The following is a 24,621-nucleotide window of genomic DNA, read 5'->3' as shown; positions in this document are numbered from 1 at the left end:
GCTCGTTTCTAGACTTTTGTGAGGAGACTTCCACTGGTGTGTGGTTTCAAAGGGTGACAAAATGTTCCGATGTTCTGTCCTATATGTGAATTAAAGGTTAAACTTACCTACATTGTTTGATTTCATTATAACTGCTCCAAAGGCAAATAAAAAGGTCAACGTGTCCCTTTAAGTGTTGTTTCAATTGATTGGCCAGGAGTGGGTGTTATGTCACTCGGGATAGGCTGTCGTGGGCTGTGCCTTTAACCAAGCTTGTTCTTCCACTGAGAGCTTGTGCGGTATACCGGCTCATCCGTACAGCTGAGACCATGTCGCCGCGCTTCTCTTGACCTGTGCTCTTATAAATCCCCGTGGGGGGAGCCGTTTCCTCTCATTGAAACCGGGTTTCGTCGTGCGAGATGTTTGATCTGGAAGGAGGCTGGAACATTTCTTTCGCCGGCTGCGGATTCCTTGGTGTTTACCACGTCGGGGTAGCGAGCTGCATCCAGGAACAGGCTCCTTACCTGATACGGGACGCCAACAAGATCTACGGGGCGTCCGCCGGAGCCCTCACAGCCGCCGCAGTGGTATGCGGGGCACCGCTAGGTGAGATATTGAACGAGGATGGAAAACTGGGGAGTGATGTGTGTGGCTGGGCAATTAACTCAGTGCAGAAGAATTTCAATATGGTACCAAGGACCAGAACTAATGAAATAGAAAGTGACGGAATAGTTGGATGTGTCGTAATTATTTAACGGCTACAAAAGAATTTTAGGAAATAATTTGAAATGAGTGTAATATGGTTTGTTTTATGCCGGGAGAGTAAGAACCTGTCTTGAGGGGCACTTCGCTTGTTGTCTAATCGCGTTTTGTTTTTAAAATAATTTAGCACAATGTCGTTTTATAGAATACTTGTACCTGTATCTTTGGCTAGGTGTTGAGATATTAAGGATTCCACTTACAAGATAGTTTAAGAAATTGGTTAAGGTTAATCCGCTGGTTTAATGATTCAGGGCCAGCGTTCAATTCATACACGGGACACTAAATGTACGTGCTTCTTAAGTGGATACTGCAAGGGCGGTACTGTATATCATTGTCATATAATTTTATTTATAAGCAGGGCTTGAAATAATAAGTAACATTATCAGTTAAATAATAAAACAGTCACGTTATCAGTTGACCGTGGATGAAAAGATCACCGTGTTACAAGAGGACGTTAGCAACTATCTTCAACGAGAGCAAACAAATAACAAACTGAACTGAAAGCGACTCCTCTTTCTACTGAGTATGTTACTGCCGTCAAATGGTTCTTGCCTGCCGATTTAAACAAGTCATATGGGACTACTGCGGCGTTTTAAAAAGCTGGCCCGTCATTAATTTGGAAATTAGTGGCTTTACTTTAGTTTGAGTTAGCGAATTGTGATGAGCTGTAACTCCTTGGCGGATCGGACGGTCTCCGCTGAGTTTGAACGCTCTGTCTTATTGGCAGTAATTAGTGGAGTGACTGGAAGGGGCGGGTCTAGGAACGGGTTACTGCCGGTCACTGACCTTCAGTGACGAAGGGTGCTGCTTAATATATGTACGACTACTTCACTCAATAGCTTAACTTTCCAATTACATTCTTCACCTTTGAAAGTGGTTTCATAGACTGTATTTTGGTAGTGAGCGATTGCTTCTCGTAACTGATGGAAGCGGTTGGTTATCAACTCGGAATGTTGGTAGCGTACTGCCGTCTGAAAATGTTATGTCACTGAATCAAGTCGTCCTTACAATAAATTAAAGGGATTTCAAACACGAATTTTGGCAACACCGTGCTTTCTAACAAAAAAATCCCTGAACAGGGAATTAAAAACAAAGATGCATAATTGCGAGACTCAGTAGTCCGTGCCGTGTCCTAAGCATTTAATAACCTTTGTCCGTCATTCCGCCATTTAGGACTCAGTTTTAAATTAACAATCCTTGGTTCCTGATACCTCCCCCAAGAATGTGGCTGGGGCCTGCGCAGAGCAATGCCTCCATCTCGCAATCGGCCCAGTTGCCCTCCTGAACTTTAGGATGTCAGTTTGACTGTTTGGAGATGGAGGCACTGCTGTTGATTTATGCGTCCTGGGATGGAGAGGGGCTGGTCGAAGATTCCCCTGCCTCAATTTCAACCCGGTGAGCCTGAGCCTAAACTAGCCGCCCTATGTTTTAGATCAGAGAAAATAGACGAGGACAGCTCAGGAACAAGCCCTTTAGCCCACAATGTTGAGCCAAACTAATTAGGTTAGTAATCAGATCCCCAAATAAACTAATCCCTTCTGCCACACAGTGTCCATACCTTTTCAATTTCTGCGCATTCATGAGCCTAAGGGCCTCCTTAATGACCTGAATTTATTTGCCTCCACCACTACCCAGTGCAGAGTATTCCAGGCCAGAATTGCCGAGGTTGAAGTGTTGGATGCAGAGGCTCATGGGGTGGTAGGTAAGGACCAGATGAACACTCTCATAGTTAAGGTAATGTGAAAGTAGGCTGAGCACTGATGTCTGGGAAATGAAGGAGATGGGGGTGAAGGGCAGCATCAATTGTGGAAGAAGGGAAACACTTTTTTCTAGAAGGGGGACATCTCTGATGTTCTGGAAAGGAAAGTCTCATCCTGGGAACAGATGCAGTGGAGACAAAAGAACTGAGAAAAGGGAGTAGCACTTTTACAGAAGACAGGGTGGGAAGAGTTATAATCAAGAATGCCGTAGGAATCAGTAGGTTCATAATAGATGCTGGTTGACAGGTTGTCTCCAGAGATGGAGAGTTCATAAAAGGGGAGGGAGGTGTCAGGAATGGACCAATTGAATATAAGGGCAGAGTGAAAGTTGGAGGCAAAGTTGATGTATTTAATGAGCTCAGCATGGGTGCATGAAGCAGCACCAATGCAGTCATCAATGTAGTGGAGAAGGAGTTGGAGAGTATTACCAGGGAAGGCTTGAGACATGGATTGTTTGATGTAGCCAGAAAAAAAGGCAGGCATATCTGGGGCCCAAGGCTACAGGTTGAAACATCTTGTGCCCCAAACCAGACTCGAGCCCTCTCTGTCAACCTGTGCGTATTTTTTTTTCTTTTCAATGGTATGGGAATGTGATACAATGGAGTGTTTACATTCATCACTCATGACATGTGACACGACTGCACCTATACCATAAGGTGAGGCATTACAGGTAAGCTTCACTGACAGTGTGGATCGTAATGTGTGAGTACAGTGTCTGCCGTCACCATCTCTATTGCCTTGTGAAGTGGCTTTGTCCATTGCCATTTCTTACTGATCTGTAGCAATGAGCTAAGGGGGTGGAACACAGTAACTAGGTTATAACAATTGACAAATCCTATAAAAGACTGCAACTGTGATGCACCTTTTGGCCTTTGAGCATCCATCACTGCTTGAAATTTTTCAGCATCCTTGTGTAATCATTGTGAATCAACAGTGTGACCACAGTAAGTGATGCTTGGTTTAAAGAATTCACACTTGACGTGTCATGTTCTGAGCTCGTAAGCTACTTATCTTGAGATATTGGAGATGTTCCTTGTTATCCTTACTGGTCACAATGATGTCATCAGGTAACATTAGATATCTGGACAGCTTTGCAGCACCTGATTCATAGCTTTCTGCCAGAGTGCAGGTGCAGATGGTACTCCAAAATTAAGCCTATTATAGTGATTAAAGCCCTTTGAGTGTTTATGGTGAGAAACACTTTGGACTCTTGTTCTATCTCCATCTGTGGATGGGCTTCAGCTAAGTCCACTTTGTTGAAGGATTTCCCTCCAGAAATGTCTGCAGAGATACCCGCTATCCTGGGCAGAGATTATTGACCTGCATTCAACACTGGATTGACAGTGACCTTAAAATTGCCACAGACCCATCCTTGGCTACTGGGAGCTCTGGCATTGCCCATGGGCTCCACTCAAACTTGGAAAGAATTCCTTCAGCCTCCATGTGATCTAGCTCACTGGATCATGGTTTATACAAGAAGCCAGACAGGCTTTGTAGAACTTAGGTGTGGCATTTTTCATTTAACATTATTTTACCTTTGAGTTTTCCAAAGCCATCCTTTAACATTGCTGTGGTATCATTCAGTACCTTTCTTAATTCGCTCCCAGTTGTGTCTTTTGCAGGAGATGTGGCATGCAAATGGTGGATGTATCTCCAAACAAGTTGTAGTTTATTATTGAGATACAGCCCTTCAAAACGCACATCCCGGCAACCCCAGATTTAACCCTGGACTACCTGCGGGACAATTTTACAACGATCGATTAACCTATCTACCAGTACGTCACTGGACTGTGGGACGAAATTGGAGCATCTGGAGGAAATGTACAAATTCCTTACAGATAGCACTAAGAAATGAACCCAGATCACTGGTACTGTAAAGTGCTGTGCTGACTACTATGCCTCCATGTCATCCCAGTTAAACATGGCCCAACAATATTTATTTATTTATTTATTTTAATCACATGCAAGCCCAATGTGGCTTGTTGCGTGTTGTATTTCACTGCTAATGTCATTCCAACAGGAGTTATCTTTTCTCCAATATAAGTTCTTAGTTGGATATTTGCAGGCTTCAATTTAGTATCTTTGAAATGTCGTTCAAACTTATTTTGTATAGTGACTGAAACAACCAAGCCAATGTCCAATTTAATTTGCCATTCACTTCTGGAGTCAGCTATATTGCATGTCTGTTGTTAGTTTTCACATTGTAAATCTCAAAGCTACTTAGTCCTGAGTCACACTCATCATTATTAGATTTTTCATCAACAGCATGCAGATTAGTGCTCTTTTTGAAACTGCAACTTGATTTTTTAATCTTTCTCTTCCTTGTGCAGTCCATTTAGTTTTGTCTGCCTGACTTGCTCTTTATATGTGTACTACTTTGTTGCATTTTCTGCAAGTTTCACTTTTAAACCTGCATTGGTCTGGTGTATGTGAACCCCTGCCACAATGGTAACACAATTTGTTCAGCCAGGCAGGTTTCATTTTAGATGCTGCAGTTTTGGTCACACTCATTTTCATTCCGGATTGCAACTCAATTACGTCTCTGTCTGCTGTTTCCCTTGATACAGTAATTTAACTGTTCTTTTAAATGTGAGTCATGCTTCAGTTATGAGCCTTTTCTGAATGCATTCTTGTAAGATTCCACAAAATAAATAATCTCTCAGTGCATTATTAAGCCCATCACTGAACTGACAATGCTCAAACAATCCTTTCAGTTCAGCCACATAAGCTATAATGGACTACCCTTCCTTTTGATTCTGCTTATGAGCCCTAAAATGTTCTGCAATCAACAGTGGTTTCGGTTCTAAATGGTTTGGCATTATTTTCTTTCACTGAAGCTCCTTTCGCCTACTTTGGAGCAGTTTAAGCAAATTTATGCTTTCTCACTAATTTCACTCGGCAAAACTGGTACTCACTTCTCATTGGTTATTCCATTTGCTTCAAAATACTGCTCAATTCATTCAGCATATATCACCCAGTTATCCACTGTGCAATCAAGTGCATCTATTTTTCAATATAGCCAGCTGTTTTCGCTTTTTGTACAAATGTAGTATTCTCATCACTCACTGTTTATGAACCTGTGAATTTAGTCCCTTTTCTACCTTTTAAAAAAAAAAGAAAAAAAAGTCTACCATGTTTTTCCTGTTACAAAGGCAGGGAAATGTGCTGCGCTTTTTTAAAACTGCAATGTCTCACTGCTATTCAACAGGTAGATAGCCAACTCGTGTTGATTTTAAAGCTACCTCATTGTCACTGTTTTGTTTTGCAACTACAAAACATAAAACTAATGGGGGGGGGAGGGGAGCCAGGGATGAACATGTTTTCTTCAGTAAGGCACGCAGGTATGGTGTGGTAGTGAAATGACATGTGCCGTTCACAAACTTCTACATATAACCCTTAATGAATTATGTAAACAACAAAGAATGCTTAATTGAACATATTTACAATGTTACTGATGTGTTAAGTACATAACACAGGATATACTAAAGTGAACATTATATAGGCATGGAAGAAAAGTTTGTGAAGAAACAGTATAATTCCATTGTCTACACACAGTAATTCAAGGATTTTGTTTTGCAACATAGTCCATTCTATTACAAGTGTGCCCAAGGAATGAGCTTTATTACAGAATTGAAAATACACATGGACTAAGATGTTAACTGTCCTGTGCTATCACCAGTGGGATCATCAGTTGATCTGCCACCTATCTTCAGGAGTTTCGGCCAGCTTATGATCAAGACTCCTTCGAGGTGGTGGGCCAGCAGTGCTAAACCACCACCTCCCACTGGTGAGCTTAAAAACTTGGCATCTGCCTCTATCAGAGTTGTTGGTCACTTCCATCCAATAGAAAGTTTGCTCTTCAGGTGTCTATGCAACTACTGAAGTGTTTACAAAAGATGTATACACTGTCTGGCTATCTGCCTCTCTGGACATACTTGGTCCACACCCATGCTGATCCTTTCTCTGCTTCTTCAGCTACGGCACTGCTGGTTGACTTGATCTCTCTTCCAATGAAGCCAAGGTCACGCAGCCACTTCTGGAAAGTGAACGCAATAAACCCACGGCAGCCTACTTTGAACGGATAGCATGAAACCTTCCACCCTCTGTCTCTGCACTCTGATCTTAATTCTGCATATTTGGTTAACTTGCGCTCATGGGCTTCATCGATGTTGTCTTCCCAGGGGACTGTGAGTTCACCAATAACCACTTCTCTACTGGTGTCAGACCATGTGATTATATCTAGACGCAATGTGGTGAAAGCTATTTGCTCCAGGAAACTGCCTTTCCTGTCCAGGTCGGCCTTGACACACCAATCATTGGCTGAAGAAAGTATACTTGATCGTGAGCCTGCGCTGTACACCCTTGACTTGGAGCCTTCTTTCACAAATGATATGCGATGTTCTGTGCAGCATGGGGCATGAGATAGGTTATGCTGCAGTACTCTCTGCTCAACCACTTCTGTTACAACTTTGAGAACGTTGTTATGTCTCCAAGTGTACATGCCGCTGGAAAGATTGACTCTGCATGCACTCAAAATATGTTGAGGTGTTCCCTTCTCGTCACAAGCAGCACACCTGTCTGTCTTATCTTCATACCAGTGCTGGGAGCAGATCGTACGTTGCTCTGCATAGAAAAGAAATGCGGAGTGGTGCCATCTGCCACAGAACATTCCAAGAGAGATGTCGTTGTTCAACACTTTCCCACCGGGTCAAAGCCCCTTGTTTGGCCAGGCCAGCTGTTTTAGTTAACCTCTTCTCCTCTTCTACCTCTCGTATTTCTTTTGTTACAAGCTCACAGCACTCCTTACCTGTAGAAAATGACCACCACTTGTGGGTTGTCCATCCAAGTCCCTGGCGGCCTAGCTAGATAGCCCCAACCGTCTCCTTATGCTTCAATCTAGACTCTGCCTCATCAACTGCTACATGGGCTGACCACTTCCTGCCTGATCTCACATCCGGCTGGGTGTTCTTGATGACAGGGTCTTTTGAGTCTCAAAGCATCAAGAATGATCTTACCTTGGCTACCTTGACCTCTTCAACAAGGGCTTGCACCGGGATGGTAAGCTTCATCTGGCTACCGTGGATTGCAACATTGGTGAGGCTGCTCGGTACTCCAAGCCACTTCTTCACTTATTACATAGTATATCCTTTTATTGGATGTTGTAAAGATTTTTTTTAAGTTGATGTCCTTTGTACCATAGAAAATCCTTGATGCAATTCAAAATTTCAGTCAGTCCCATTATAAGATGACAATAAATGCTTTTTCACAATCTCTCCACATTCCTAAATCAGGTTGGTGTTTAATGCTCTGCTTCAGTGCCGGGAGATTGACATTCTTTTGGCTTCTGCAGAATCTGGCACTACTCAATGCTAACACTAATTGGCAGAACATTTTTGTGAAGGGCAGAAAATGAATGATTTGTGCTAAATGCAATTTGAAATTACTTTTTAAAAAAAAAATATTGAGTATCGTTTAAGAGCCTAACAGGAACTCCTTTTGCCTTTTTTTTTCCTGACATTGTTACAAGACTAGTATTAATACACTTTGGGTACAAGACCTAAAATTATTGGGTCCCTCACTCTTTCAACTGCACACTTCTTTGACTGCAAGGACCACTGTATTTTTCTGTGACTGGCCTAGAAAGCGTCTGCCAAAATGATCTATTAATCTCCTTTCAGACAAGGCAGCATTTGTCAAGTGATTAACAAGTAACAAACCTCCTGCTCTGAATTCTTCAGATAATTTAATTCTGCCCCTGTCTTTCTAATTTCTGGATTCAAGGTAGGGGGAGGGAAATGGCTTAGAAACAGTACCACACACAAAATCCTGGGGATCTCAGCAGGCCATGCAGCATCTATGGCGGGGAAAAGAAGTACAGTCTATGTTTCAGGCTGAGATCCTTCATCAGGCCTGATAAATATGATAATGTGGAAAAAGGCTGAATTACAGTAAATATATGTATATAAAATTGTTTAAACAAGTAGTGCAAAAACAGAAATTTAAAAAAAGTAATGAGGTAGTGTTCATGGGTTCAATGTCCATTTAGAAATCAGATGGCAGAGGGGAAGAGGCTGTTCCTAAATCACCAAGTGTGTGCCTCTTTCCTGATGGTAACAATAAGAAGAGGGCATGTCCTGGGTAATGGGAGTCCTTAATGATCTTTCTGAGGCACTGCTCCTTGAAGATGTCTTAGATATTACAGAGGCTAGTACCTGTGATGGAGCTGACTAATTTTGCAACTCTCTGTAGCTTTCTTCAATCCTGTGCAGCAACCCCCGACCCCCCCCCCCCCACCGCATACCAGATGGTGATGCAGCTAGTCAGCATGTTCTCGATGGTATGCCTGTAGCGTTTTCTAGTGTTTTAGGTGACAAACCAAATCTCCTCAAATCCCTAATGAAATATAAACACTGTTTTGCCGCCTTTATACCTGCATCAATTGTTGGGACCAGGTTAGATCCTCAGATATTGAAAACCAGGAACTTGAAATTGCTCACACTCTCCACTTCTGATCCCTCTGAGGATTGGTTTGTGTTCCCTTGGCTTACCCTTTCTGAAGTCCACAGAGCATTTGGTCTTTCTGACGTTGAGTACAAGGTTACTGCTGTGACACCTCCTGTACGCCCTCGTCTCCATCTGAGATTCAACTATTATCAGCAAACTTATAGAGGCATTTGAGCTATACCTTGCCGTGCGGTAATGGGTGTAGAGAGAGTAGAGCAGTGGGCTAAGCACATATTCCTGAGGTGCACCAGTGTTGACTGTTAGTGAGGAGGAGATGTTATTACCAATAAGAACAAATTATGGTCTTCTGGTTAGGAAATTGGGGATCCAGTTGCAGGGGGAGGTACAGAAACCCAGGTTCTGGAGCTTTTCAATTAGGACTGCAGGAATATCAGTGTTGAATGCTGAACTATAGACAATGAACAGCATCCTGACATAAGTATTTGTATTGTCCAGGTGATCCAAGGCTGCATGGAGAGCCATTGAGATCGTGTCCGCTGTAGACCTATTGTGGCAATAGACAATTATAGTGGGTACAGATCCTTGCTGAGACAGGAGTTGATTCTAGCCATGACCAAACTCTCAAAGCACTTAATCACCATAGATGTGAGTGCTACTAGACGATAGTTGTTAAAGCAGCTCACACTGCTCCAGTACACAAATTTACCTAAAACTTGACGCAATGAAGATGTTTTGGACTCTAACCTTTGCTGACCCTGAAAATTCATCAGTTTGATGGCATCCGTGCTGAATCAGCATGAGACAAAGGGAAGCAACACATACAAAATGCTGGAGGAACTTGGCAGCCCAGGCAGCGTTTATGGAAAAGAGCACAGTCAACGTTTTGGGCCGAAACCTTTCATTGGCCAGAAATGTTGCCTGTACTCTTTTTTTTCCCTGAGATGATGCCTGGCCTATTGAGTTCCTCCAGCATTTTGAGTGTGTTGCTTGGATTTCCAGCACCTGCAGGTTTTCTCTTATTTGTGTTGAGACAAAGTGGATATCAGCTTCGTTATTGACCATACAAATATAGACTTGTCTTTTTGCAACCCCTGGGAGAGCTGCAATTTATCTGTATACCAGTCTCATCCAACTGGCACTATGGTGTGCCTTTTTTGAGTAAGGAAAATCTTTATCTTGGTCCAGTAAGGCCAGCTCCTTATTCTGAGATGCACTTAATTCTATTCTCACAAATGGAAACATACTCCATCAGAATTATCTCTCACAGCTCCCTTATGATTTTTGTATGATTGGATTAAAACTGTTAAAATATATATTCCAAACAACTTGAAAAAACTTAGATACAGATTTAATGGATACAAAATATACAGATTTAACTAGGATACAAAAGAACAGGGACATGGAAGAAACTTGCTTTAAAGACCAAGTTGTTGTGGTTGAGAACGCACTGTCTGAAAGGATGGTTTCTACAGTCAACACTGGAGAAAAAAAGAAGTCTAATTATTGAAGGGGTGGAAAAAAAACAGATAAGATATAGGAGTGGAACTAATTGGATAACTGTCAGGAACAGGTATGGTGTTAGAAAGAAGAAAACCCTTAAGCATTTGATGACCCACAGTTTATTGATGTGTTTTGTGTTAAATTTCTTCCTAGACAAATGTTGCGCAGATGTTATGGAAGTGGCTAAAGAAGCTAGAAAAAGAAATCTAGGACCTCTACACCCATCCTTCAACCTGGTAAAAATAATAAGGAATGGACTGTTCAGGAATCTTCCTGAAAATGCCCATCTGTTAGCCACGGGCAGGCTCTGTATTTCTCTTACCCGAGTGTCTGATGGTGAGAATGTGCTGGTGTCAGACTTCAACTCCAAGGAGGAACTCATTCAGGTAAGGCAAGAAAATGTCTACCTTTTTTTTCCCCAGACATATCTGACTGAATGTATCCTGAGGACTGGGGATGTCTAAACTGCTAACTCAATATATGTGACTTGATGTAAATGAATTTTCTTTTCACTTTCTCCTCATCTCCAAAGCCCATTTATTTGTGCCGCCAATTTGGAATTCTACACCACAACTGGTGCCCATGTGTGATCTGTTTAAATAGGTAAATTTATTATAATGTATCTTGTCCCACTCAATACTTAGATCTGTTTTTCTTCTCCTCAGGCTTTAATCTGCAGTGCTTTTGTTCCAATTTATTGTGGGCTCATTCCACCGTCTTTTCGAGGGGTGGTAAGTTTTTAAGACACATTTTTGTGATGTTTTTTGAAATCATAAATGTTTATTAAAGTTAGTGGACAAAGATACAAGGCTGCATGTCACTAAACTGGGAACAATTCCAAACTTCTGGAGTCTTTAGGAAAGCTTTGCAGGGATTTTTTTCTTGAAGCTCAGTTTTGCTGAATAACCCATTAATGAGCTTCTGAATCTCCTACAAATAAATCAATATCTTATTTGTGATTATCCCATGTAGAGACCCTATCCATCTCAAAGACTATCTTATAGAATTTATGGCTTTAAAATAATTAACAGTGTCATGTGGTAGAAATCTTCACGTGTGCTTCATTAACACATGGAGACCTCAAGAATCTCACTTCTGATCTTGTTGGGTTGCACTTATCCATGATGAGAAGAATCGGATATCAAAGAGCTTATGTGACCTTGTGCCAACTTCGAACATTAGACTTGGAGAAAGTGTCGCATTTTATTAACATAAATTTTTCTTGTAATTGTGTATAAATTGTGTTTTTGGAAAAGAGCACCTGGGGAAGGCCATTTTAGACCCTTGCATTTCATAAACACTTTAAATTTCTACCAGCTATATTTTCCACTCAGAACATCCCATTGCTCAATGTGTGTCAATGCCCTATGGCTTTAAATTGTCCTAGGGTATCCAATCCAAAATTGGATATCAATCCCAATTGAGAAATATCATATACCGGGAGCATTATCAAATGACCACCAGCTGGGTTGATGAGGAAACATTAAAGGCAGATGAACAAGAGGCTGAGAGTCCGAGAAGTTTGAGCAGAGGTTTTTTAATGGGGAGAGCCTTGTTTGTTGCCATCTTTATCTCGAAATCAGGATAAACAAGGTGCTAGGATTGGGAGCACAAGTATGTAGAAAATCTGAAGTATTGGAAGAGGCTAGAAAATGAGGTCATGAAGGGATGTGAATATGATTATAAGAATTTCAAAATGTAAACATCACTCAACCAGTAATTAATGTACAGTCCCAAAAGCTGAGTGAGCAGGAAGGGAATCTTTGCAGGTAGCTTTCCAGCTACGATGGAAAAAATTGGGAAAGTGCAATCAAAGCCACTTGGATGATGGCAGTGGAGCATCAATGAGGAGATTGCACTCGGGTATAAAGGACTGCTGATGTGCTAATGAGAGTAAGGAGTGATGGCTGCCTTGGATACCTCATGTTGTTGATTTTTAACCTTGTCACTGACAAAATGTTATACTGAATTTGAGAGGCTCTGGAAAATGTGGGTACAGATTTTGGAGGCAGTGATGCATTTTCAGGAAAGGGAAAATGATGATGTGACAGTAGTTTCTTATTTAAACAGGAGGAGTACTGAACATTGAAGAATCGTTGATTTTTGTGGAGGTGGCTAACTTGGAATTTAGTGGGAATGGGTTTTAGGACAGAAAATAGAAATGTAAATTCATGCTCAAGTCACACTTCCTCTGATTAAGATTGGCCTGTTGGGCCTGAAAATAAAGTATGGGGTTGAAGTAAGCATGGAGGATGTAATGGAGCAAAAAATTGGAATTGACGTTTTGAATGTTAGAATGAATTTAGAGATAATGGAATGGATATACAAGGAAATAAATGTTTCATAGAAAAATGATGTGGTTCGTTCTCATCTGTCAATCTGTGAAGATCTGGAGATGAACTGAGGCATAGAAGATTCTGAGCAGCCTAGCTGGATTTGTTGCCAAGAAGCACTGTCTCCTTGAGTGTTTAAAACTCATGCACAATCTCAAGCTAAGGATGAAGGATATTTCCTTATGAAGAGGTTTTTAAATCTTCAGAATTCGCTGCCTCATTCAGTCATTGATTAGGTTCAAGGCTTGTTATTGCAATATGAAGGAGATTTGACAACTAGGTGTGCACTGAAGACCGCCATAATTCTTATTGGTGGAACAGTCTTGAGCCTTGGAATACTGCCCAGGGGAAGGCCAATGTGATGTCCCAACATCAATATTATTTTCTCTGTACATTGATTAAAGCTATTTTTAATGGTGAAATTAACCTCTTCCTTAATGCCAACAAGACAAAGGAGATGGTTATAGACTTCAGGAGAACTTGTACCACTCACATCCCACTTTACAACAGTGGCACAGTAGTGGAAACACACAACCTCTCATGGTCTCAGAACACATTCTACACAGTCAAAAAAGTTCACCAATGCCTTTTTTTTTCTGAGGAGCCTGAAGAAAGCTGGACTATGCACATTCATATACGCTTCATTCTGATGCGCCATAGAGAGCATCCTAACAAGGTGCATCACTGCTTGGTGCGGGAACTGCATTGTGGCAAATGGGAAGGCACGACAACGGGTAGTCAAAACTGCCCAGTGCTTCACTGACAGCAGCATAGCAGCCATCAAGGTTACGTACACAGAAAGGTGCCCAGAAAAGGCCAGTCACTACATGAAGGATCCTGCATTCCCTGTTCATGGACTGCTTGTCCCACTCCCATCAGGGAGCATTCAGGCCATGACCACCAGATGCAAAAACAGTTACTTTCCCTGAGCAGCAAGGCTGATCAACACTTCCACTCACTAACTCCACTACTTGATCATTCTCCACTAGTTACGTTATGCACAGCCTAGGGTCACTTTATGGACATGCAATCAATCTATGTATATGTTATCTTATGTACTTGCCTGTATATTTCAAGTCATTTAAAAAAAATTATTGTGTTCTTTATCTTTTGTGGTTCAAGGGATCACGTCACATGCTGGTGATAATAAACCTGATTCTGATTACTTCCTTCTATTTACACTTGAGTACAGGAAATAACGTTAAACAATCTTGAGATTAAATGGATTTGAAAATTAGCAGTCTGTATAAACAGGAAAATAAAGTTTGAACTACAGTATTAACTTCAGGGGAGGGAGTTCTGTCTGTGCAATCTGAGGTAAAAGAAAAAATCAATCCAGATATAGAATAAACAAAATTGAGGCAATGCGGGTGAAAGTAAAGGATTAGTGCAAAAGAAGTTGGGAACTGCTGGTCCTCAATGTTGAGCCCATACGCCCAAAATCCTGCAATATTTTTGTTTTTTGTGTCATGCATTCTTTTATTGGTGGGGACAATGGTAATGGTTAACTAGATGAATATTAACCATGGGATGGGCAGTCAGACACCCAAGACTGCAATGTGATCATTCCTATTGTGGCCCGACAATGAGTAAGATCTACGTAGAATGTAATCCCAATTATATGATTTTAATTGGTTAGGAATTTACTTCAAAGGAAAAGCTTGGATATCCCTTGGTGGAACTGGAAACTGCTTGAAAATTCTACTCTGAATTTAATATTGACCACTTGTTTCTTTATCAGCGTTATGTTGATGGAGGGATCAGCAACAACCTGCCTCAATATGAATTGAAGAATACAGTAACAGTATCTCCATTCTCAGGAGAAAGTGATATCTGTCCTCGAGATAACACCAGCAATTTCCACGAACTGCGAGTCACTAACACCAGCATTCAGTTCAGTTTGGGAAACCTGTACCGTCTGACTCGAGCACTTTTCCCTCCTGAACCCAAGGTAACGGAGCGATCAGCTTGCAACTGAAGCTATGACTGAAATTTACTCCATTGGTAATTCCAAGGTGCACTTTATTTATGGACACATGCTTATTTGTTTAATGAACAAGGCCACAGACAAAATCTGGACTTCAATCTTTTGGGATTTACTTGTTATGTTATAGAAGGATCCTTTTATTATGTCAGCATATTTGACTTCTTCCAAAACCCAATCCTTTTTTTAAAAAACAATTTCAGTGGATATTGATCCACTGATATTAACACTGATATTGAAATGCTTGTTTCTGGCTCCTCATGCCCCTGTCTTTTGCAGCCAAATTGGCCTGGGTGGGGGTTGCTGCATCTTGCAGAATGTGAATGTAGACTCAAGTAGCAATTTGTTTTTCTAACAAGTATTCCCACACCCTGCCCAGCAGAATGGATTTTAAAAAGTTGGAGCTTACCATCTCTTGGGGATTTCTTGCTGCAAAGTACTGTGGAGATTTTTTCACTTAATTATTTGCTTCTCTGTTGCCATTGGGTGAGTGAGAAGATTTAAATTGATCTCAATATTTTGAGCTTAATCATACAAAGTGGACCATCGATATATTTTTATACCCTGGGATTACGTGGCTTCTGTCTGAAGTTTGTTCACACATATAGCAAAGCTAGTGTTCATCAGTAGATCATGGCTAAAGTATCAGAATTTGAGATTGCAACAAATGATGTTCTTTTCTGTTCTTTAACTTGCCTCTCTCTCCATTATTATTTCGTATGTCCATCAGGCTAATATCTTAACATTTACTTTAAGATCCGAGACACAAGGCTCATTAACATTTCCATGTAGATTCTTCATCAGTTTTTAATCCCTTGTCATTAGAAATTATGATGCATTAATTATGTACTACTTTTAAAATTCCTTCAGACTTTTATAAAATGAGCTCTGGTAGATATACTTGAAAACGAAATGATGACAAGGGTGGGAAAACCTTTTGTTTATTATGTGGTGGATTATTAAAGAAGCAGCTAACTGACTCGTGTTCTGATGTGTAGATTTGCAAACTACTTTGGACAGTTTGACTCAATTTTAAACTTGATGTAACCAATTTTCAGGTGCTTGGAGAAATGTGTCATCAGGGTTATAGAGATGCACTCCGATTCCTCAGAAGAAATGGTAACTGTTATTGATTTGTTGATTGTATTCAGGTTAGAATAGCTTGCGTTAGCATCATTTCATGATATCTGCATTTAGAATTGTGATTGACTGCAGTCTGGAGTTTTTGTCGGGTTTTTTTTGCTCCTCCACAGTCAAGGTGAACCCTGAATTTGAAGATGTAAAAAGAATACTTGCCTAAGAGGTTATAAGTGTATTTGCAATAGTTTTATATTAACTTGCTGCCTGTTAGTTACATCACTTGTGTTTAGGGCAGCAATGAATATCCTCCCTCTCTGGTGGTGTTCGGGGCTTCCTTCATTGTGTCAGTAGCTTCCTTTTGGTTTTCACCACTGTCAGCCATGCAAGTTCCGGGTGGAGACACAGGAATATAACTACATTGAGATGTAGAAGGATTCTTAATTGCTATTTCTGTAACAGTTTTGTTTGAACAGTCACAGTTGTTAGCCCTGAACGGAATCCCTGAATCTGAACGACTGGAGGATAACACTTGGTCTGTCCTTAACCCTTTGAACTTTTTGGCATGGGTGACCTTACCAAGAGCCAAAGTGTAAAACCCAGACTCCAGCCAGCATGGCTCTTTGGGTCATTGAGACATATAAGCCTCCAAACCCTATGACAAGGTTGTGGTCCTCTAGGAGGAATTTTGTATTAAGTGATGCTCAAATTTGCACCACTGAACTCAAATAGTCTTTCCCAATGCTAAGTGAAACAATTTTTCTGCAGAAAACACTCCATCACTGGTTTGCCCATTCAGAGGCTTTAGTTCTTGAGCATCAGAGGGTACCAGTTCTGGGCTGTCTCTACACTCCACCTTTTCAGCATGACTGTAAAAGTCTGAGCAATCTAGCAAATGTGAAACAGTAAGGTATAGAAAGAATTGCAATGTACACAGATTCAGCACAGTTCCAAATGATTAAATCACACTTTCATGTCAATTAAATTCTTTGAAAAGGCATTTGAAAGATCAAGAAAGAATAATGGCAGTCTTGTCCTCTTACCTGAAATCCTATAAAATCAGTTCTAAAACACTTCACACGTGCTTTATCAATCAAAATCTGGTGGTGGTGTGAATTCCAGATTTGCATTCAACAAGATTTTCTTGTCTAACCCTGCACCTAATTTTCTTTTGTTTATTATGATTCTCAAACTTCAGTTTTCCATGATCTTCATAATAGAAGTGAAACAATTGTCTTGATACTCTCTTATGATTATCTACTTTGTTTGCTTCTTAGATCTGCATAACATCCCAAATCTAGATGACTTGACCTCTGCGGCATCAGTGAGAGCAGTAGACACGTGCTCTGAGAATGATGGCTTGTGTAACAGTGAAGTCCCATTATCATTGGAGAAGGCATCGACGGCTGTAGACAAATCTTCAACAGTAACTTCCAAATCTAATAACAAGTCGCTGCAGATAAAGCGTTGGTCATTGGCTCTAGATGAGAGGATAATAGAAAATCTACCTCCAACAATTTGTAATGGTATTGTGAAAAGAGCATTTTTTTTTAACAATTTAAGCCAAACAATGTAACAATTAAGCATAGTGGGAAAGTACATGGGTTACTAGACAAGGAACCCCGAGAGATCAATTTGGAGAGGTGTTTAAATTCCACAATGGGCGATGCAGAATATAAGTGGCTATTCTAGAAAGGGGGTGGTGGAGAAAAACAGGAAGCCATAGATCAGTCTAATGTAACTGTGCAAAGATATTGGAATCTATTTTTAGGCAATTCTTAGACATTTAGAAAATCATACAGTAGAATTTGAGACAATGAAGTTTTTAGGAAGAAAACTGGGTTTGAGAGAAAACACAAAATGCTGGAGGAACTCAGTAGTTCAGGCAGCATCTGTGGAAAGGAATAGAGTTTTGGGCTAAGATCCTTCATGAGTCCATGATGTCAGCTCTATTCCTTTCCATACTGTGGATGCTGCCTGGCTTGTCGTGTTCCTCCAGCATTTTGTGTGTTACTCTGGATTTCCAGCATCTGCGGAATCTCTTGTGTTTGAGTATGAATGTAACAAGCAGTGTGGATTTTAAAAATGAAAGTAGACCAATGGATATAGCCCAGACATCCCACCCTGCAAAAACTCATTTCAGGGAGGTAGCACCACCATTTCAGGAAGGTAGCACCCCCGCTCCCGCAACCCCATATCCCGCCCCCCCCCTCACCCCTCCACCCCCCACCGGTCGACCTCCTAGGGTGTATGTAATACTTTGTCCAGTGATTTTTGTCTAATCTGAAAACCAAGTGGGATATATGCAGAAAATGTGACATTAAAATATGTACATATATTATCATGTTTATTCTATTATAACTTCAAGCAAGTCTGCAGGAAGTTTGGCCTCATCATGTAGGACATCAATAGCATAGCTCCTTGGCAGCTAGCCAGCTGGTTTAAATAACATCAGCTATGCTAATGAATGAATGAAATCTGTTAAACTCACCTCAGCATGTCTTTTACATTTTAACCCACCATGGGCAATAGAAAAGTCACTGTTGCAAACAGTGCAGCGAGAAGCAGTCATTATTTTTGAGGTCGACTGTAAAGCCCGCCCACAGAGAGAACTGATTGGTCTCTCTTCGTGCTAAGTAGACCTATCAGGATGCTCTGCTCCCCTCCCCCTCCCCCCTAAAAAATTGATTTGCGGGATATTGTATATAATTTCCGGGCATCAGGGAGCCGCTATCAATATGCGGGAGACTCCCGGAACTTCCGGGAGAGGTGGGATGTCTGATAGCCTACTTGGATTTCAAATGACTCTAGATAAGGTACCACAAGGTTACTGCATTAGATGAGCTATTATGACATTGTGGATAATGTGTTGGCATGGATAGAGAATTGACTAACTGCAGGGAATATAGAATTGTGATAAATAGATCAATTTCATGTTGGCAAACTAACTATTGGTGTGCTTTGTACTGAGCCTTCAACTAATTCTGCTTGAAGCAATCTACACCTACCTAGTGGCATTGTTGCAGTGTTAAGAAAGTAGAGGAATTTCTTCTGAAGGTGGGGAATATCTGTAATTCCCTACTCTCAGAGAGCTGTCAATGCGGAGTTACTGAATATGAATGAGGTTGAGAAGGACAATTACTAGGAAAATAGTGGAGTTGAGGTTTAATGGAGAGTAGGCAAAAAAAGTTGAATTCAAGGTCAGATCAGCATGGATCCTACTGAATAACAGATAATTTTTGTTTTCTTTGTGCAGCTTTGTATGAAGCTTGTAAAGAGAAAAGTGGCCTATATGCACAGCTTAGTAACCTCTTTCTGGTTAGAATGGCATCCTATGCAATGCTGCCTTACACATTACCATTGGAGTCTGCCTATTCGTTTTGCTGTAGGTATGTGTTCTGAATAACTTGCAGGCCTGCACAGCAGGCTGAACAGGCCAGATGGCTTACTCCTGCTCCTATTTCTTATGTTCAAAGTGCACAACGCAATACATGAAACTTACAACACAAAATAATATTACCACAAATAAATTAACTAATAATAAAGGGTATATATGATAGAAGTTTAAAAAGTAAACATCATACTACGGAGCAGTACTGGTAACTCCAGCAGAATCCTTGTTTATCAAGTACAGTTGATCTATAACAGAATTTTTTTTATTATATCTTCCTCATTTTTCTTTTTTTAAACTGTGAAACATACACCCGCCCTCCTGTCTCTGTCAGCTCTGAAAAATTGAGCATGGAAGTTTAAGTTGTTTGATGTTATTCACTTGTTCAAATAGATTGTGGACTTGATCCTCCCTGTTGGAGTGAGGTCCATGTACATGTATCTAACAGACTAGGGGGAGAATTTGAATGAAGTAAAATTCTTTAAAGGTAATGAGAATGCTGCAGTTTTTAAATAAACAAATAAATAAATAAATTATAATAATTCTTTATGATCACAGTCTTTTTGGACATTTTGATGCATGATTTACTGCATTCACAAATGAAGTCAGGAATCGAGTAATCCCTAACATTAGAGACAGTTTTCAGATGCTGGAGTATGACTAACAAAAAAATCTGTTGAAAGAACTCAAGTAGTATCTGTAGGTGGAAAGGAATTGTTGACATTTCGCGGCAAGGCCCTGCAATTGTAGTATTATGCTGAAATCAAAGATTACCCTAACCCACCACCCATCCCAATTCCGTGAGGACTGTGGCAGCTATCCACTTTGTTTTTGCTTTGTTCATGGAATGTGGGTGGTACTGGCATTCATGATAGCCCCCTTCAAAAGACGGAGATAGTTGAGAATCAACCACATAACTAATCTGGGTTCACAAAGGTTGGACTAAATAAGCGTGACAAATGTCATTGCCTGAAGTGTCATCACCAATTAGGTGGGATATTTCTTCCCAACACTTAGGTTTCTTGGTTATTGCTGTTGCTTATTTATTCTGGATTTATTAAGAACCTGACATTCAATTGGGCTCTTAGTAGTCTTCAGTCGTGTCTCACTGAGCATTAAATGGCATTCTAATCCAGTAATTAACCAGAACACTGTGCTATCCCTTATCAAGCTAATTAATTTCTTCACACCGAGAAATAACCATGAAATCTCAATAGAAAACAAATAGAACAGAAAAGTATAAATGTTCACGTGAAGTAACTGGTCAGGTGAGTGTTTAAGCATTTCTTGTTTTGCATTAACTAAAAAAGAGTAAAACCTCTGTCTTTAAGGGGTGACCTGGCCTGTTTGTTCCTTTATTATCTTCATTCAGTCTCATACTTGGCCCTTTTTATGTAAAATCCTGCAGCTGGTCAAGGACTTAGTCCTAAATGTCTGGTGCACAAAACTGGATAGGATATTCTAACTTGAGCCAAAACATCTATAAAAATGAGTATAGCTAACCTGCTTTTGTACTCTATGCCTCTGTTTATAATAGCAAACCTTATTTGCTTGTTGTTATTATAAATCTACTTAAACAAAATGGATCAAGGGGATTTAGAAGGCAGGGCTTTTTGTTAACATGTTATTAAGAATGGTACAGGACTGAAGTGTCACTTTGCACCAGCGTTAGTGTGGAGAGGTGGAATTACCTGTTTAGAGTAGTAATTGATGTATGTTTTCTACACAAATATAAGAATTAATTGCTGAAGCTAATGGAAAAATAGCTAATGTGTTTTTGTATTTGCCTATTTTAATAATTATATGGTAGTGTAGTGGTTAGCACAATGCTCTATAGCACCACTAACTGGGGTTCAATTCCCATCACTGCCTGTAAGGAGTTTGTACGTTCTCCCCTTGACAGCATTGGCTGCCTCCAGGTGCTCTGTTTCTTCCCACAGCTCAAAGACCTACCGGTTGGTAGAGTAATTTCTCAGTGTAAATTGTCCCGTTATTAGGCTAGGATTAAAGCAGGGGATTTCTGGGTAGTGTGGCTTGAAGGACCTATTCCACACTGTATCTCGATAAATAAATGACTGTCTTCAAAAATGTATAGATTGTTGGAATGGCTTCCTGATGTCCCAGAAGATGTATGTTGGATGCGTGAACAATTGGGTATTATTGGTGGTGTACTTTATCATCGAGCAACCAAACAGTTTGGCCTGCAGCGTCATTGTAGGTATGTACTTTTGTTCGTTTAAAAAGCTTAAATTGTTTCCCTTCAGAAGTATGTTTTCAAATAATTGGTAATATTATTTACAAGGTTCCAGTAAACCTTCTGTTTATTGGAAAAATATAGTTATGCTCTAATGAAATCCACAATGTGGTAAAGAAAAACCCCAAATCTCCAGCTGTTTGCCTGAAACTTTTGGCATTTTGCTGTCATTGGATCTTGAAACGGCAGCTGTTTCAGCAGTACATATATAATCATAGTAATGCGCTGAAATCCAGAAGTCATTTCCTGTGATTCCCTGCAAGTTGACAAATGGCTGCTTCACAGTAATTTCTCCAGAAGTCTGTAAATTAATGAATGATTCTTGCTGGAAAATACCCTAAAAATGTAGTTGGAAGTACAAGGTCTAAGTAAGGTCATAAAGTGTAACAAGTGTACTTCTAGTGTACATAGGTAATAGCAAACAGAACTTGAACACAAGTTAATGAATTGGAAATTGATTGGTAGCTGTTGGAAAGCTGGCTAAAATAATTGCTTAATGCCTGGCCTTAAATTATTTAACACAACATACTTTATTTCAAAGTGCTAAGTGCATATCACAGCTTTGTAATTTACATCTGCTAATGTCGTGCCTCACTCATTATTTTCAATATTCTACTGCTTTGGTTGTAAAATTGTCCTGCATCAAGATTCATGCAAAAATATTTTCTGGTGAACAGATTCTAGATCAGTTGATAACTAATATAAAAAGACTTAGCAGATTGGGCAATATTTGTGGAAAGAGAAACAGTGTTAACATTTAGGTTGAAGACCATTCATTGGCACTGAAAAGAGGGTGGGGTGAGAAATGTTTTTTAAATAATGAAGAGTTGTGTGGGAGAGATGCCTTTGTCCTATCAGAGTAGATAACTATGAAGAAAGCACGTTAAAATGGGGATGGATTCTCCCGTACTGTGTATTGAATTTGTCATTCCCTGCAGCCATACTAACCCTGGGGGATGCTGGGCTACGGATGACCAAGGTGCTTCCTGAGCTCCTGCTCGTGGATGTGGTATCAAAGGCCTTTATCAACTGTATATAATCGTCTGCAATGATCAGAGATTTAAATAGTTTTAAATATTTATTTTAATTTGGTTAGAAACATGGTGTAGATCAACAGAAAAACAAATTTTTAATTGAAACAAAATAGGCAACTTGAGTTCAGTATCAAAGTCAGTTGCCTTATGCAAATCAATGGGACCAGACTGGATACATTGTTAATGCAAATCTGTTGAGCCCAGGGGTAAAGAATTCAGATGTTTCATCATCCAGTCTCTCGTATATTCCTTCTGCACTACAATACTCAGACTTGCAAATTGATAGAGTGCTGACTGATAGAGGACCTTGCTGGAAATTGTCTTTCAAGATGCTGACTATGGGTCAGTTTTGAGAATTTAAAATGGGGGGGGGAGGTGGACCCTCAAATCTGTGAGAGATCCTGGGAGATAAAATAATTACAAGACATTTTAGTTCTCCCAAAACAAAGATGTTTGGCTGATAAATGGCTGCCAGTTGTCACCCCAAGTCTCCTCATAACCTATTAATTAATGAAGACATTTGCATGGTTGTCTCTGCTACTGTGATTGGTAGGATTATCATAGAGAATCCTGGAAATAAAATAAGATTTTTTTGCCTGTCCTCTTTCGTAATTTGATTCTCCCTTCAATTTACAATAACTAAGTTATACAGATTCGCATAGGAGCGGAACTGTGGAATGATGCACAAATACTGTCGTGTTTTAAGAGCTGGATTTACTCCTGTCTTCCTCCCTCCAGAATAATGAGGCCAAATTGATTGTACACAACATCCCAGTGTGAAATCATGACTTTATAGAAAAGTAATTTTCCAAAAGATGGATTATAGCTGATGGGTTTTCGAAAATCCCAAAGGTAGAAGTTTGTTTTCTTCCATTTAGCTTATCAAAGTTGGATCCTTCTGCTTTACTCCCATTTCATAACTTATTGAATATTGGATTCTTGCAGGGAAAATAATTGAGATGCTTTTTGTTATAACTGGGGCAACTGCAGGTTGTCAATCTTAACCTAGAGTGACATAAATTTAAAACAATGTATGTTTTTTTTCAGTACTCAAACAAATGTTCCTCTGAGAAAATGCTGCAGTCTTCCATCGCACACAAACCAATACCAGGCCTATCTTGTGTCTCATATCTCATCTGTGGATCTTGAATCCTGGCATTGTACTATTCCTATTTCTCCAGAAAGACCAATACAGGAGTCTGCTGCCTTACCAGAGAAGAGTCTGGGGACTTCTGGCAACAACAGGCATTCCTTCACCAGCTTGGATAATTCTCTAAGTGTTAATGGCATCTAGTTCTCCTTTCAGGGAAAATGCTGCAACACTGCTCTATGGACCAATGAAATTAAAAGCTGTACAAGGGCCTTTTTCCCACAATAATGAGATTTTTACTTGGCCATAGGAAACCTAGATTATCTGTTCTCATATTAACATTAAAACCACTTTTAAACCTGATTATACAATTCAATTTTCACACTAATAACTAACTGACTTGAGGATTTTAATGTACTGGCTGATTTGTGCTTCAATCTAACGAACTGAAATCCAGTGAAGTGAAATTAGTTTACAGTGCATTGATCAGCTCTAAACTATTTATGGTTCAAAAGCCTGGATAGATATTTATCATTTTAATTTTAAAAATATTTTTGCCTTCTAAATTATTTATGTATTGTAGAATCTTCTGACAATTACATTCAATATTGATCCAACTTGTTCAGGGGAGAAAGAAGTAACATCAGTCTCTTGCATTCCTTTTTAAAATTTATCTGTAAATCTAGTTTGTATTTGTTTATTAAAGACCTATAATGATAAATATGGAGTTTGGTTCGTTATTGTGGATAGTTATTGCATTGTATAAGTTTTGAAAAAGTACCACATGACCTTTCTGCTTTGCAGCTCTATTATTGAGAAATGCCATGTAATTTAAAGATGTATTTGAATATTTTGCTGGATGCAGAGGGCTGAATTACTTGGAAGTAAATAATGATATCTTGGAAGTCTACTGTATTGACCTGGAAACATGCCTACAGTCTGTCAGGAGGTAAGGCTGGGAAAATTGTAACCCTTTTCTAAATCTTTCTGAT

The 24,621-nt window shown here is 39.9% G+C and overlaps 1 protein-coding gene across 2 annotated transcripts; it reads left to right on the top strand.

Annotated features, from left to right (window-relative positions):
- The first annotated feature begins 250 nt into the window (after window positions 1-250).
- On the top strand, window positions 251-24,337 carry pnpla3 (patatin-like phospholipase domain containing 3). 2 transcript variants are annotated; one of them, XM_063058114.1, is made up of 9 exons: window positions 252-585; window positions 10,620-10,852; window positions 11,132-11,197; window positions 14,541-14,750; window positions 15,842-15,902; window positions 17,138-17,386; window positions 19,117-19,249; window positions 21,347-21,469; window positions 23,587-24,337. In XM_063058114.1, exons 1-9 carry the CDS (start codon window positions 399-401, stop codon window positions 23,831-23,833), a joined length of 1,509 nt encoding a protein of 502 aa, XP_062914184.1. In that variant the 5' UTR covers window positions 252-398; the 3' UTR covers window positions 23,834-24,337. The 2 variants fall into 2 exon arrangements, with proteins under 2 accessions (XP_062914185.1, XP_062914184.1); XM_063058115.1 differs by lacking the exon at window positions 19,117-19,249 and having other exon boundaries at window positions 251-585; window positions 23,587-23,751.
- Window positions 24,338-24,621: the final 284 nt, after the last annotated feature.

This window comes from Mobula hypostoma, chromosome 9 (genome assembly GCF_963921235.1).
Source record: "Mobula hypostoma chromosome 9, sMobHyp1.1, whole genome shotgun sequence".
Classification (NCBI taxonomy): Eukaryota; Metazoa; Chordata; class Chondrichthyes; order Myliobatiformes; family Myliobatidae; genus Mobula; species Mobula hypostoma.
The sequence above is the reverse complement of the archived record's forward strand: the minus strand, read 5'-3'. Positions and strand labels throughout refer to the sequence as shown.

Coding starts and splice junctions, on each gene's coding strand:
- pnpla3 (XM_063058114.1), top strand. CDS start 399: ATGTTTGATCTGGAAGGAGGCTGGAACATTTCTTTCGCCGGCTGCGGA. Junction 17,387..19,116: donor ACCTCCAACAATTTGTAATG/GTATTGTGAAAA, acceptor TTCTTTGTGCAG/CTTTGTATGAAGCTTGTAAA. Junction 21,470..23,586: donor GGCCTGCAGCGTCATTGTAG/GTATGTACTTTT, acceptor GTTTTTTTTCAG/TACTCAAACAAATGTTCCTC.